Source organism: Perca flavescens, chromosome 18, assembly GCF_004354835.1.
Source record: "Perca flavescens isolate YP-PL-M2 chromosome 18, PFLA_1.0, whole genome shotgun sequence".
Taxonomy (NCBI): Eukaryota; Metazoa; Chordata; class Actinopteri; order Perciformes; family Percidae; genus Perca; species Perca flavescens.
In genome coordinates this window covers 20,242,517-20,258,061 of record NC_041348.1, presented here as the reverse complement: position 1 = coordinate 20,258,061, position 15,545 = coordinate 20,242,517, and the positions used below count along the sequence as shown (strand labels likewise).

Below are 15,545 nucleotides of genomic sequence, written 5' to 3'. Positions count from 1 at the left end.
TGGAGCAAGATCTCCCTCTGTTGGCCAGAGCTTTTATCTACACTGGGGAAAGACAATTTCAACCATCACTTACAGTTTTCATTAATTAATTGATGATTGGCTCTAAAGCCATACTCTGATGAAGTCAGACAGGAAATTAGGGCTTACAGTAAATAATAACCAGGTTTTCACCACACAGTAACTGTGTGACATCTCCTCAGGCTGTTTTTCTGTATTTGTTACTGATAAAAGGGGGCCAGATGTCTCAGTGGTCATCTTCACGGCCCCCAGGAAACAGGATTAGTAGTTTGTCATTTTTTATGTTGTCTCTGTCCTCAAACCTTAACATCATAAACTGTTGCTCTCTTTCTCTCTTTCTCTCTCTCTGTCTCTCTGTCTCTGTCTGTCTGTCTCTCTCTCTCTCTCTCTCTCTCTCTCACACACACACACACACACACACACATATATATATATAGCTCGACTCTAATGTAACCGTGCAACCAGCAGGCCCGATCAACTCTAATGTAACCGTGCTCGACTCTAATGTAACCGTGCAACTGGCCGGCCGCTCGACTCTAATGTAACCGTGCAACCGGCCGGCCCGCTCGACTCTAATGTAACCGTGCTCGACTCTAATGTAACCGTGCAACCGGCCGGCCCGCTCGACTCTAATGTAACCGTGCAACCGGCCGGCCCGATCGACTCTAATGTAACCGTGCTCGACTCTAATGTAACCGTGCAACCGGCCGGCCGCTCGACTCTAATGTAACCGTGCAACCGGCCGGCCCGCTCGACTCTAATGTAACCGTGCAACCGGCCGGCCCACTCGACTCTAATGTAATCGAGCGGTGTCTTAGTTCTCGGCAAGTTTGAGTTATTAACCGAGCCTTGTTTCTGGTGCATCTTAGAGGATTGTGTTCACGGCAATTCACACATTATCGATGGGGAAGTACAGTACATCACATACAAATACACAAATGTTATCTTGGTAGTTATGTTAAGTTAAATGTTAGAGAAGTGAATGTTGCTACGTGGTAGCTAGGCTAGGCTGTCACAAGGAGACCTCGCACCAGGCTACTGAACGAGACCGTAAGGACCGTAACCGAGGGTAGGCTACTGCATGAGTCTATATTCAAACGGGTGTCTAGGTTCTCGGCAAGTTTGAGTTATCAACCGATAGCAGAAGCCTTTATTTCTCGTGCATCCTAGGGGATTGTGTACATAGAAATTAATAGATTACATTATTGATGGATATCACATACAAATGCACGTCATGTTATCTTAGTAGTTATGTTAAGTTAAATGTTTGTTACGTGATAGGTAGGCTGTCACCAGTAGACTGTGCACCAGACTACTGAACAAGAACGTAACTGTGGCTAATGCATGAGTCATGTAATCAAACGGGTGTCTAGGTTCTCGGCAAGTTTGAGTTATCAACCGATAGCAGAAGCCTTTATGTCTCGTGCATTTTAGAATTGTGTTCATGGAAATTCATATGCTACATTACCAAGGGGAAGGTATTAGGCCTATATCACATACAAATACACGTAATGTTATCTTGATAGATATGAAAAGTTAAACGCGATCACCCCCTCGGTGACCGAATCTATTAACTCGGTAGGCCAACCAACGACCGTCCGGTTGAACCGACTCTCGTAAAAGAGTCGGTTGTCCCATCACTACTGTGATCATCTCTGACAAGCAGACCGGCAGGAAGAGGGGCTTTGGTTTTGTCTTCTTCAAGGACACAGACTCAGCCGCCAAAGCGGTGCTGACAAGGTACCACATCATCAATGGGAACACGGTGGAGGTGAAGAAAACTTTGACACGGCAGGAGATGTCCACCGGTGGCTGCCAAAGAGGTCGCAGAAGGGGGACGCAAGGTTCTGCTGTGGGATATGGGGGATATGACCAGGGAGGATATCCCAGCCAGAGACTGAGGCGGTCGTTTTTGCAGCCGTATGATTTGGATATTGGTCATATAAAAGGGTTTGACCAATGTTATCGCATGCGCTCTGTCTCGCGCACCCCTAGATCCTTAGTTTCATGTTCATAATTGTTCTATTTTCTGAGTTATCCCCTATTCCTGTTTTTCTTTGCCTTAAATTGCTCCTGTAGTATCCAGGGTTGCTGTATCTTGGAAACAGATGGACTGTTTTGGGGGAAGTAACCAGAATGAGTACATGGGACTATGGCTAATGTCTTGACCTTTTGTGGTTAATTTGTCTTCAAACATAACCAAAGTGTATTGATGATTATTGTGTAAAGACCGTATAGGAGATAGGCTTAGTGTTTACGATTGACGTGGTTCTTAGAGGAACCCCGTTCTTATGGAGGGTGATGTTACAAACCCTCCCTTTTCTGCCTGCTGTTGGCTTCTTTGGCTTGATTGGCTGAGCTGGCAGTTTGGGAGGGCTCATTACTTGATTGGTGGACACCTGGGTAGGCCTCAACCAAGACTATTTATACAAGTCATGTTTGATTGTTCTGTCTCTTCATTCTCCTGCTCCTAGGTTCCACATCTCCTGGTTTGGGTTTGGTTTGTTTCTTTTGTTGCAGTTGTCATTTGCTTATATATCTTTCACTCAAACATACACTGCTTACACAACTGATAACACTGATTCCACATCTGTTTGGATTCTTTTGTTAATAGTAGTTTTTTATGTTGCAATAAACACTTTATTGGCATCTTAACCTGTTTGGTCTCCCCTCTTTTGTCACATGCATTGAGTCGGTTTGTGACACACACACACACACACACACACACACACACACACACACACAGACAGAGGGGGAGAGAGAGGGGTTGGATTTCTCCACAGGCAACTTCAGCTAGCTCAGTACACTGAGTATCTTGTTATGTGCATGCCTGAGGTTTTATGTCAGGTCCACTCCTGACATAACGTCCCTGAGTGAGGTGACAGGATGCTTGTGATGAATTGGCCATCTTTGATGATATACTGTATCAAGTTAGACTGCATGTCCTGCTGAGTTTATATGAATGGAGTGTCGTGTTCCAGTTCTGTCATCAGTTTTACTTTCTGTCGTCATTTGTGTATACCAAACGTGCTACATTAGGCTGTTACATGCTACTCATACATGCTACTACTAGCTCATATACAGAGATGATGCATTACTTAACCAGTTCTTTCATGCCACCATTGTCTTGTATGTTTCCCATATTTTCTGGGAGAGTCACAAGAAAGGGAAAAAAAAAAACATCTACTGTAACTGTCTTAGACAGTAACTAAAAATAGTGCAGTGAACAGAAACATAAAGCTCTGAGGGAAAACTACTCCTTAACACTCCTTAGATTTACACTGTTGCCAGTTTATTCGGTACATCAGCTAAAACTACTGCAGTCTAATACAACAGTCTTGCAATAAATAATACCTTTATGGAGGTTATAATGTTTCGTTTTTGTTTTAAGAGAAACTGTTTTAGAGAGTCGATTCCACTGTATGATTTTTATATGATCATTTTGGAGGATGTAGTTTGGGGTACTGTTGAGCTGTATTGTGTGTTATACTGTGCTGTTAGTTTCTCTCATTTTGTTTACCACATTTACATCAATAAGGGAGGGCAAAATAATAGAAACAACAGCGACACAGTTGCTGAATATACATGGGAAACATCACAGTGCTGTCAAAGTGTTCCTGCTGCCATCAGTGCAACTGTGGTACTCCCAGCACAGTTTAGTTTGTTACTTATCTGCGATGAGGGAAAATTCAGTATTACCTGAAGATTTGCGTGCATAGTTTTTTTTTTAGCTGAACATTTTCAAAAAGGCTATAGGTCAGGTGTTCTCAAATATTTTATGTTAAGTACTCCTACTCATGAAACAAAAAAATACCCATGCAATAGTGCTTTGAGAGGGTGTTGGCTTTTACATTTTCCTCATTGTACCAACATCTGGTGAACCAGGGAATTAATCTTCATTTTCCTGCTGGAAAACCCCCTCAGGACCCTGGCAGGTACCTGGTCTCTGTTTTAGAAATTCTTAGCACAGCTGCCTACCTACTGGTCTTTCCTTGTAAAAGATATAGATTACAGCCTGCAGGTAAAACTGGGTTGCTAAACAGATATTTATATATATATATATATCTGTTATAGATATTATTCCAGATTCCAAAATTTGACAGGGACCAACTGACAAAGTGCATTTTGACCACTGACCTTTATTTATCCATCTTTATTTAGCCATGGTAAGAGAAGTTGCCTGGTAACTGTATTTTACTCAGCATCTGTCCTAAAGAAGAAGACTTAATCCTGTAATACAGTAAGTTTTATAAACCTCTAAAGAATCTAAAGGTCATTGTAAATAGTCTGTACAGTATTACATGGAGCCACCATGATTTACATGACATGCACTAAAAGGTCATTCAAACTCTGTATTTAGTAACATACAACATTAAAATCCCTATTCTATAAGAAGATGAGAATTACAAACTCTGACTTGTTGGAATAGTCTATCCTTACTATACTGCAATATCTGCATACATTTAAGAGTATTTTTTTAAATGGCCAGGCAGTCTGCAGTAAAGATTTTATATATATATATATATATATATATATATATATATATATATATATATATATATATATAGATAATGTAGGCTCATGACTATAGAAGATTTTTACTCCCTGAAAAAGAGAAGCAGTGAATTTCCCTAAAATCAGAGAGCTGGACTGATCTTTTCCAATTAGAGCATCCACCATCCTCACGCGGAAGCTGAAGCAACCCCCCGCCCTTCCTGCCCAACGAGCAGAGTAAAACCAAGTGCCAGCCCGGAGATGCGCGACAGACCCAGCACCCACGGAGCACGGAGCGAGAGGAAATGTTAACTGGAGCATATCATTGACTCACTATTTTCCTTTCTGTTTGTTCCATACTGCCCGTATGGAAAACGATGTTTGTGTCCAGACGCAAGGAGAAGCTCACCTAAAGATTATTAAACACAGATTGCACCAAACCGGTTCAAGTTTCATCCGTGTGGAGTAAAATAACTCCCCTGGCCAGTGTGGACTAATGATGGCTCTAATGGTTCACCTGAAGACGGTCGTTCACCTTCGGGGAAAAGGTGACAGGATCGCCAAAGTTATATTCAGAGGTAGGACACAACGTTTCTGTGTTGTAGCCTGCATGTTGTGAAACTGTATCCCCCTGTGTGGTGTGCCCTGATTTAATTTCTGTTATACGACGTAGTGGGATATAATCAGAGGTCGCGGTTGCGTAAAAAGTTGGGGAAACCTCTCCTGGATCGGTGGTCACCAGAGACGCACCACGCTCCGATGTAGTCCTATCAATGCGCTTTTTATCCAAAGATGGAAACTGGACTGATATTGTTTAAATGAAAGAGAGAAAGAGAGTACAGCAATCCTAAAAACTAAATCATTAACCTATGCGAATTAAAAGGATACCACACAAAAATCCAACCCTTATTGGGAGTTTATTTTTTATCATTTCGCACTTGTTATTTAAGCATTTGGAATAGCCTACTCCATCATATTCATATAATGTGTGTGCTCTATAATGCATTCTCACATATTTTAAAGTGCTACAGAAACAAACAGTATTTGAAATAGGGTGTTAGTCATTGATGGTTAATAATGTAACATCACAGCTCTTATATGTTTTTTTTCCAGCTGTCAGGAAATAGACTTCTCTTAGTTTAAATATAAATAATTAAAATATGAATTATTCATTATAGCCACAAAAAGAGAAAAGCTATGTGTACATCCCAGGGAATATAGTGACATTACAGTAAATCCTCATGTGTCATCACTTGATGGGTCGTTTTACTCATAAAGCAATAAGGGCGAGAGACCAGTATGGTTACAATTGATTAAGCTGATGGCATTGATTACGGAAGAGTATGTTGGAGGTGTGGGGTCTCCTTGCACTGATCCTGCAGTCTACATGTCAAAGTGTCCTTAGGCAGGGTACTGAACCCTTAAATTGCTCCCCTCCTGATGAGCAGGTGGTGACTTGCATGGTAGTCTCTACCATCAACGTATGAATGGGTGACTGCTGGCTTGTATTTTAAAGCCTTTTAAGTGATCACTAAGAAAAGCACTAAATGTTATCCATTTGCCATTCATCATATCATCGGGGTAATTGCCAATCCACTAGTCCTTTGGCGTTTTATAGCTCCTCCAGGGTAATATCTTAACACCTGACCTGCCCTGCCTGTCCTGCTGTTCAAAGGGAACAGGGATCACTGCAGGATTGGAGGGACATTTGGAGTGAGTTCAGTGGATTCATTCATCAACATCATACATTACTTTGCGTGTGAGAGAGACAGGAAGAGAGAGGCATGTGTGTTTCAGCACCTTGGACAGTGATCAGTCCACTCTCTGACAGATGACAGGTTCAATCCCAGCTGATCTCTGATTAGACTCCTGCTGTCAGCATCAGTATTGGGTCGGATGTTACAAGACCACCACCACCCCTTCTTTCACTCTCCACTGCTCTGTGATTGTAGGTGTGCATGACTTTGTGTGCGCTGGAGAGAAGATGGCTTTCAGTGTTGCTGCAGTGAATTCACCATGGTCTTGATATTACATGAACCGTGTCAACCAAGTCAAGGATTGGATTGTCTGCTCTTCCCCCCATGGGCCAACTGGCAGCACAGAAGCTGCCATTCATCTGTTTGCTAAATTGTTAACCTACGTAACAATGTGTGTTAGTCTTTTTTACCCCAATTTCTTCCCTACTTCATTCAGTCAATGCTAATTCAAATCCTGTCCAATTCAAGACACAAGTGGCTTTCACTGATTTTCACTTAAGTAGAATGCTGTACTATATTTTAAAAGAAAAAGCAGACGTACTTATGCATCTTTGCAAACAGTAGTTACCATAAAAGGTTTGTAAATACCAGACCTGCTGAGTTAAACCGTGTTACACCGTATTCTGTGACCCATCAGATTCTTTGACCTGAATAGGAATTTCAGCTGTATTGTAAAGGTGTGAATGCATTGTAAACATACGTTATCATAGCCTACTTTATTAGTTATTGACAAAATCGTGCCCCCATAGTATTTAGACAGGGTCACACATGTTGATAGCTGTTTACCAGAAAAATTGTCACAGATTTTAATAGCTGCAATAGCCTTTGTTGGTCCACAGTTTGGTATTTTTCATCCTCCAGAAACACTGAAATTACAGCTCAAAATGCATGAGACCATTTAAATACTCAGGTTACAATATTGTTCGGCAAGAGCTATCAAAATAAAGTGTGACATAAAGTATGATAAAATCGTTACAGTTACAGACAGTTAGACTGACAAGTCAGACCCACATCAAGATTCTTCCAGAATCACGGCCAAAGCCAATTTGAAAGGCCGCTGTTCGCCAGCAGCAGCAGCCATCTTATTTGTTTTCAAGTAGCAGTGAATTCATGCGGAACCGTCGTAACTCTACCGTCCCTATGTTAATCCCGCCCACCGACTCTATACACGACGTGATTGGCCTGACCAGAATTTGGTTATTCCAGCTCACAAGCCAATGGAGAGTTGCTAGACTGACCCTGGCTGCAAATTACATTTGCTGCCGCTAGAGTGCGTCTAGATTTCTAGGCTAGTTAATAGTGGCAATATAGGTAAAATTTCTGACCAGGTCACAGAATCTGATGGGTCCCAGCATACGGTGTAGTTGATTTTGGCCCCACTTGGAAGCAGCAGAAACACGTGAACACAACAATGACATATCATCATCTTTTAAGTTGATTTGATGAACGTGTTAGCATCCAACATCCAACAGTTAAGGAGCAACATTATCATTCATTTGGTGTCTGTTTTCTGGTCACCTGGTGAATGTAAGTCACATCACTCTCCTTTTGAAATTCTTAAAAAAAAATTGTTATACATATAGACATTGTTATCATTTGGTCCGTATACATTGACTAAATTAAGACGTCACAGAATGTGACCCTTTCCACTGCAGATTGATGATGTGATTGAGGATCCCAACAGTAGATTCTTAATCATACAGGGCCACATTCTGTCTACATATCACTCTCCTATCAGCTGTTTATGGTAATGATGGCAAGATAAGCTTTATGAAGCATTAAAGCTTTCCAGCAAATTGGCTACCAAAAGGATTAGTCTCTCGAGGCGTCGGGTGCACACGAAACCACCTATTGGTCAAAGAGTGTAAAACAGGCCCAAATATTAGAGATGATCTCAACCATCTGTGATATACCGTATTTGCGCCAGGAAAGGCTAATATATATATATATATATATATATATATATATATATATATATATATATATATATATATATATATATATATATATATATATATATTTTTTTTTTTTTTTTTTCACTGATTTTAAATAGTGATACTGTATGTGACAATAACATGTGGGGGACTTCTATGAATACTGTAGCAAGCTGGCCCATAATTTGCCCAAGCCCCTTACTGTTATTAATTAACATGAAATCATACAAATAAATACAAGTATTGCCCCATTATTTAATCTACAGTGGGGGAAATAAGTATTTGACCCCTTGCTGATTTTGCAGGTTTGCCCACTTACAAAGAATGCAAAAATCTACAATTTTAATCATATGTACACTCTAACAGTGAAAGACAGAATCCCAAAGAAAATTCCAGAAAATCACATCATATGAATTTATTAAAATTGATAACCATCTGATGAGGAAAAACAAGTATTTGACCCCCTGGACAAACAGCATGTTAAGATTTTGTAGAAAAGCCATTATTGGCCAGCACAGATGTCAAACGGTTTTTATAGTTGGTGACAAGGTTTGTGCACATTTCGGCAGGGATGTTGGCCCACTCCTCCCTGCAGACAGCCTCCAAATCATTCAGGTTCCGAGGTTGTCGCCTGGCAACTCAAATTTTAAGCTCCCTCCAAAGATTTTCAATCGGATTCAGGTCTGGAGACTGGCTAGGCCACTCCAGAACCTTGATGTGCTTCTTCTTCAGCCACTCTTTTGTTGCTTTGGCGGTGTGCTTAGGGTCGTTGTCGTGCTGAAACACCCATCCTCGACCCATCTTCAGCTCTCTCACTGAGGGAAGGAGATGTCGGTCCAGAATTCCACGATACATGGCCCCGTCCATCCTCCCCTCAATACGATGGAGTTGTCCCGTCCCCTTGGCTGAAAAGCACCCCCAAAGCATGATGTTGCCACCACCATGCTTGACGGTGGGGATGGTGTTCTTTGGGTCATACTCGGTGTTCTTTGCCCTCCAAACACGACGAGTTGAGTTGAGGCCAAAAAGTTCTATTTTGGTCTCATCTGACCACATCAACTTCTTCCAGGCCTCTTCTGAGTCGTCCAGGTGGTGAATGGCGAACTTCATGCGGGCCTGTACATGTTTCTTCTTGAGCAGGGGGACCTTGCGTGCGCTGCAGGATTTCAATCCATGACGGCGTAGTGTGTTACCAACCGTTTCTTTTGTAACTGTGGTCCCAGCTGCCTTCAGTTGATTCATCAGTTCCCCCCTTGTGGTTTTGGGATGATTCCTCACCGTTCGCATGATCAGGGACACCCCACGAGGCAAGATCTTGTGTGGAGGCCCAGACCGAGGGAGGTTGGCGGTGGTGTGGTGCTTCTTCCATTTCCTGATAACTGCACCGACAGTTGATCTTTTCTCTCAAGTTGCTTTCCGATTCTCTTGTAGCCCATCCCAGCCTTGTGCAGATCAACAATCTTGTCCCTGATGTCCGTAGAAAGCTCTTTGGTCTTGCCCATGGTGGTGATGTTGGATGCTGGTTGTTTGGGTGTTGACAGGTGTCTTTTATACAGGTAACGAGGTGAGGCAGGTGTATTTGATGTAGATAATTGGTTCGGATTGGGGCTGTGTCTTAAAGAAAGACTAACTGGCTTGTAGGAGCCAGAATACTTGCTGTTTGTCCAGGGGGTCAAATACTTGTTTTTCCTCATCAGATGGGTATCAATTTTAATAAATTCATATGATGTGATTTTCTGGAATTTTCTTTGGGATTCTGTCTTTCACTGTTAGAATGTACATATGATTAAAATTGTAGATTTTTGCATTCTTTGTAAGTGGGCAAACCTGCAAAATCAGCAAGGGGTCAAATACTTATTTCCCCCACTGTATATAAATATTGACTTCTCTGTTCTACATTCCTAGCAGGGGCCCCTAAAGTGCATCTTTATTTAGCGAGAAAGAAAGTAAAACCTTTTGGTGGATGGCATGAGACTTTATTAAAAAAGGAAAAAAAATAATCACTTCAACTGAGCGGTCAGATTTAAAGTGTATGTTATACATTTTGACAATAGTGGGTCATTAGATAACAGAGAGCAGAATCACAGGAGAGGTGGGCGAGTAAGAGCAGTGCATCAACAGATACGAGCTGGGATCAAACCCATCATACACTGAATCACCACGGCGCCCACCGTGTGATTAGTTTCATTTAAATACAGTTTTTGACTGAGTAATGGCTCAGTTTTTAATTTTAACTGCTAAGTACACTAGGGAATTGTGTTATTTAAAGGAAGCTGATGTCTTTATCAGCATTACTTTGCCACAGATGGAAATCTTTTGAATGGGAAAGGTTGTTACCCTCTTCACATCCTGAAAATAAACAGTTTATCTCTCCCCCATCTCTCTATCTCTTTTTTCTTCCCTAAATTGCTTTTAAGCTTTTATTTTTATTACTGCCCGTTCCCAGAGTTGATACATGTCGTGTGACAATATTCTTCTACCAGCATTTGCGTCAGTTTTGCATCCACAGTCTCTTTGATTGCTGTGGTTTTTAAGTCATTACTTTCCCTGTACACTGTCAGTAGCTATTAAACCATATATGATCCCTAGAGAGGTTAGTGGGGCGGTGTTATGTACGTAAGGCCGACTCCACATGTTGTTTGATGGGAAAAGAGAGCAGAACACACATAATCCAGAATCAAAACATCTTCAATATTTGGACTAAAAAAAAGCCATAAACCAGGGAATCGATTGCATTGAAGGGGTAATATAAAAAAGCAATAAGGAAGACTGAAGAGTCCCTGCCGTTAGGCTAAAACTGGTTCATTATTATCTGGTGCCATGGGCAATAATGATATCACAGTGGAAGGCATCAAAAACTTAATTGATTTTGTTACAAGTCTTTGATGAGTCCTTGCTGTTATCTGTATCTCTGGGCTTTATCAAAGAATGACACTCCAGCTCTTGTTGCTTATAGTCTGGGCCTCTGCACAGTAGCCTGCAGGATCACACACACACACACACACACACACACACACACTCACACACACACATACACACACACACACACAGCATTAACTTAGAAATTAAAGCATTATCTCCGCTCTTAAGATATTCCACTACAGCGTGCATCAAACAACTTGACATCCGTGCTGCTACTCGGACATTTTGTTTGTCATCTTGTTTTTGTGTAAATCTTCAATATATTTTCTGGGCTGAAACAGAGCTTTGTGCTATCCTACACACATTATTTAAATTCCTTTTCTTCCCTGTAGCACAGTGAAACTATTTTCTTTACATCCTCTGCTGTAGCAGACATTTACTGTGTGTTGTGATACCTATTTAACCCACACTGTTGTTGGGCTCGTAAACTGGTTTGGAAATAAGACAAAATGAAACCAGCATGGAACAACAAAGCTGAGATGCTCAACGGTATACAGGGAGACTCATGATTACATGCCAAACATTAGGGCAGATAAACAAAATGCTTTCCACTGTTCTATTCTACACTCAATGATTTTGTTCTGTTGCACCCTATAGATCCAGGTAAAAGTGAAAAGCTAAAAAAAACACCTCTATTAGGGCTGTAACGATACACCAAACTGTTTCAATACAAACCTAAACGTAATACCGATAACGTTTTTCTGCCACATGGCATCATTTTGTCATTGATTACATGCAACTTTGCAACACAGTAATACAACAGAGATTGATTTCAATATCGATCGATCCAATACCAAAGATTCTTTTGTACCTTGAAATAATGTTTCCAAAAATGAGACTAGAATAAGAATAATGGTAATGGTAAAGGTAATGGACAATTCCGCTTCCAACCTGTAGGGGGACCGAATAGGAAAAGTGCTTTGGTGTTGCTTTAAAGGTGCAGTAGGTAAGACTTATAAATCTGTCATATTTGCAGAAACTGACCCTATGTTCTAGTAGAACTACATGAAGCAGGTAATAAAAAAGAAAATCCAGCTCCACTGGCACCACCTACAGCCTGTGATTTGCAAAAATCCACAGTTCCCTGTTCAGATGCACCAATCAGGGCCAATGGGTGTGTCTAATTGCGTGTCAATCACTGCTCATGCACACACACTAGGAGACAGGAGTTTTGGGCTTTAGCTGAAAGGGGGGAGGGACTGAGAAGTTGTTGATGTTCAAATTGTTTGGCTAAGTCCAGAGGCCTGTACTATGAAGCAAGATCAACAAGCCCTGGATCTCTTTCAGTTATCCGGCTTCACCTAACTAACAACCGCGGTCCCGCATAAGCTGTATCACGACACTGGTTATCAACTAGTTCAGTCAACTCAGGGTTTCCCAATCCACGACGCGCGCATTCACATAAAAGAGGCGGTGCACCGAGCTCCACCTGATCTTCTTTAAGAATGGTGATGCCGTTATCAATCAAGTATTGATTGGTCAGTAGGCGGTGCTTTTACACCGGTTGATCTCTGATCTCCAACTTAATTTAGGCATTCAGCATGAATTACCACGGCGATTGAACCCGATAACAAGTGATACAGAAAATGAACCTGAAGTTAGCTCGTTAACGCCAAATCCTGCGTCGTAGTACAGGCCTCTGGATCTTCACAATCCTACCTATAGCACCTTTAAGGTTAGCCTACTATAAAGGTACTGGTTGACAAGTAGCTAATGCTAATGCTTGGTCTATAACATTAGCTAATTCTTGGTGAACATAAGATTACGAAATCGTTCAACACGTGTTGAACGATGTCGTAATCTTACTATAAAAATACTCTGTTATTTTTAGTTTGATTGTTTTGACCACGGTTAACAACTCTGGGCTAACCCATGAATTCATCAGTAACGTTACTGTATAGAATAGACGACTAATCTAATGGTAATTTAGCCAGCTAGCTAGCACACCCCTGTCTGTCTGCCTCACTCTCCCGGCGCTGCAAGGCTTCAGTCAGGATGAGAGCTGACAACTGCCCCGGGGACACATCCACTGTCAGCCCCCAGCCAGCTAGCAGCCAGCCACTATCATTACAGCAGTCCAAACTCGGTCAGCACTTAACTCCGGTGCTAAGGACGCTATGGCAGTTTACTGAACCGTCGGGAAACAGACCCAGGCACCCGAGTCAGAACAGCGACCATTCGTAACGTTACACCTCCGTTAGCGTTACCGCTGTTTGTGCTGAAAATCTCCTCCCTGCCGAATTCCCCCCCTTCGCGTTTAGCCGTCTTTACAGTTAGCTAAATTTACCCGACAAAAGGGGAATTTTTCTCTTTTCATCTCCGTCTGTCTGCTTGAAAATAAAAATGTACATTTCTTTTCTTTCTTCCACCACATGTCGGTTCTTTCAGTGGCCCTCTGATTCTATTTCTCACTGTTTCCACCAAGGGCAAAAGGCAACCTGATTATCAGAATGTTGTTTTAGTTTGGTGTGGAGCACCTTACATAAGTTTCACACAATCTGCTTTTCTAAACCCACGTCTCGCTTAGATAAAAAAAAAACTGGTATGACAGCGATGCCTCTGTTTTGAATAATGTAGGAGGAATATTGTCTCCTTCGCTATGTGACATTTAACTGGTGTTTATTTTCTAAAATAATTTCAAAGGATGTGGGTTTTGTAAGGTTGTAGAGAGTGGGGAGTGATGAAAAAGAGAGAACACGGCTATGAACTAGAGTCAAAATGGGCAAAATTGTGTTGGTAAAATTATACCGATTAGGTAATATATTTTCAGGTTTTGCTTTTGCATGTCCGTTTCTTTTTCTCTTTCAAATTCAGAGGTTGTTTGCTCTGTGAATGTGTGAAAAGATACTTAATAATAACGCATCAGAGCCAGGCATAATGTATTTATTTATATTCTCTTCATGTTCTAAACTTATAATTAATTCAATTTGTAGTTGTGTGTATCTGTCTGTCTCTCTGTGTGTGTGTGTGTGTGTGTGTGTGTGTGTGTGTGTGTGTGTGTGTGTGTGTGTGTGTGTGTGTGTGTGTGTGTGTGTGTGTGTACATACATATGAGTGTCCGTACACATCAGCAGTCCACATACACCCAAACAAATATCAACACCCACACAAAAGCCTCAGGCAAAGGACACAAAGCAAACTACTGCAACAAAGCAGTCCGGCACCATTCATGAGCCTCACAAAGCAACCAGGTGAACACAGGCTGTAGCACGCATGACTGAGTCAGGTTAATGTACAGTGACTGGCTCTCTGTCCTGTGTATAACCTTAAATACACACTGCACCAAAATATTATTATTTTCCCGATTATTAAATCATGGAAATCATTTAACCTTGGCAAAAAACTCACTTCTTTTATGTTATTTCTATTCTGCAGAAGTCTTTTCTCTTTCTGTTTTTATTCTGTCGCATAATGAGTCATATTGTAGCAATTTGTTTTTTGTCTCCTGTGGCTCCACACAGACTGTCTCATTTGTTTGTTTATCAAGTACTTAAGGCATTCATTTGTCTTGTCACTGGTCTTTAATGTGACAAATGTAAACATATTTTAGACAGGAATAATATGATATATATAATATATTCAATTCAATTTTATTTATAGTATCAAATCATAACATAGGTTATCTCAAGACACTTTACAGATAGAGTAGGTCTAGACCACATTCTATAATTTACAAAGCCCCAACAATTCCAACAATTACAGTAATTCCCTCAAGAGCAAGCAGTGCGACAGTGGCGAGGAAAAACTCCCTCTTGGGAAGAAATCTCGGACAGACCCAGGGTCTTGGTAGGCGGTGTCTGATGAGCCGGTTGGGGGTGTGATGAACAGTGGCAATAGTAGTCACATTAATAATGGAACAGTGACTGGATGTAGCGGGAATCTGCAGGGTTCAGCAGGAAGCAGCATGACATTGCAGGGCACCGCTGAGCTCGGCAGGGAGTGCAGCAGGACCACGGCGACAGCTGGAACCAAGATATATATATATATATATATATTTGTCTTTCAGCAAATCGATCCTTTACTTAGTAAAAGTACAAAAACTATTATGTAAAAATACTCTATTACAAGTTATAATCTTGCATTTAAAAATCCTAGTTTTTTATTTTTATTTCTATTTTAAACATGGTTCATTAAACATAGAAGGCAAGTGATTAATGTACATGCAGAACTTAAAATTAAGACAAGTAGGTAAATAACAAAAAAATGAGTACTAAATGTAGTAGAGTAAAAGTATAAAGTAGTATAAAATGGAAATCCTCAAGTAAAGCCCACTGTACTTGAGTACAATTTTGGAGTCCCTTTTTACTACTGGTATCTGACATATTTCAGTTTTTACTACCTGTTTTTATTTTACTCATTTTGAATCTTGCAAAACTTTTATATTCATTTATTTATTACACTGTGACTGACTACCTGACCCA

At 41.0% G+C, this 15,545-nt stretch overlaps 1 protein-coding gene across 1 annotated transcript in view; it reads left to right on the top strand.

Moving 5' to 3' along the window:
- Window positions 1-5,011: 5,011 nt before the first annotated feature.
- otofa (otoferlin a) overlaps window positions 5,012-15,545 on the top strand; it is a 77,931-nt gene continuing 67,397 nt past the window's right edge. Inside the window, exon 1 of the mRNA XM_028605119.1 lies at window positions 5,012-5,090. Within this exon, the coding sequence (XP_028460920.1) occupies window positions 5,012-5,090 (79 nt within the window). The remainder of the gene's footprint in view (window positions 5,091-15,545) is intronic.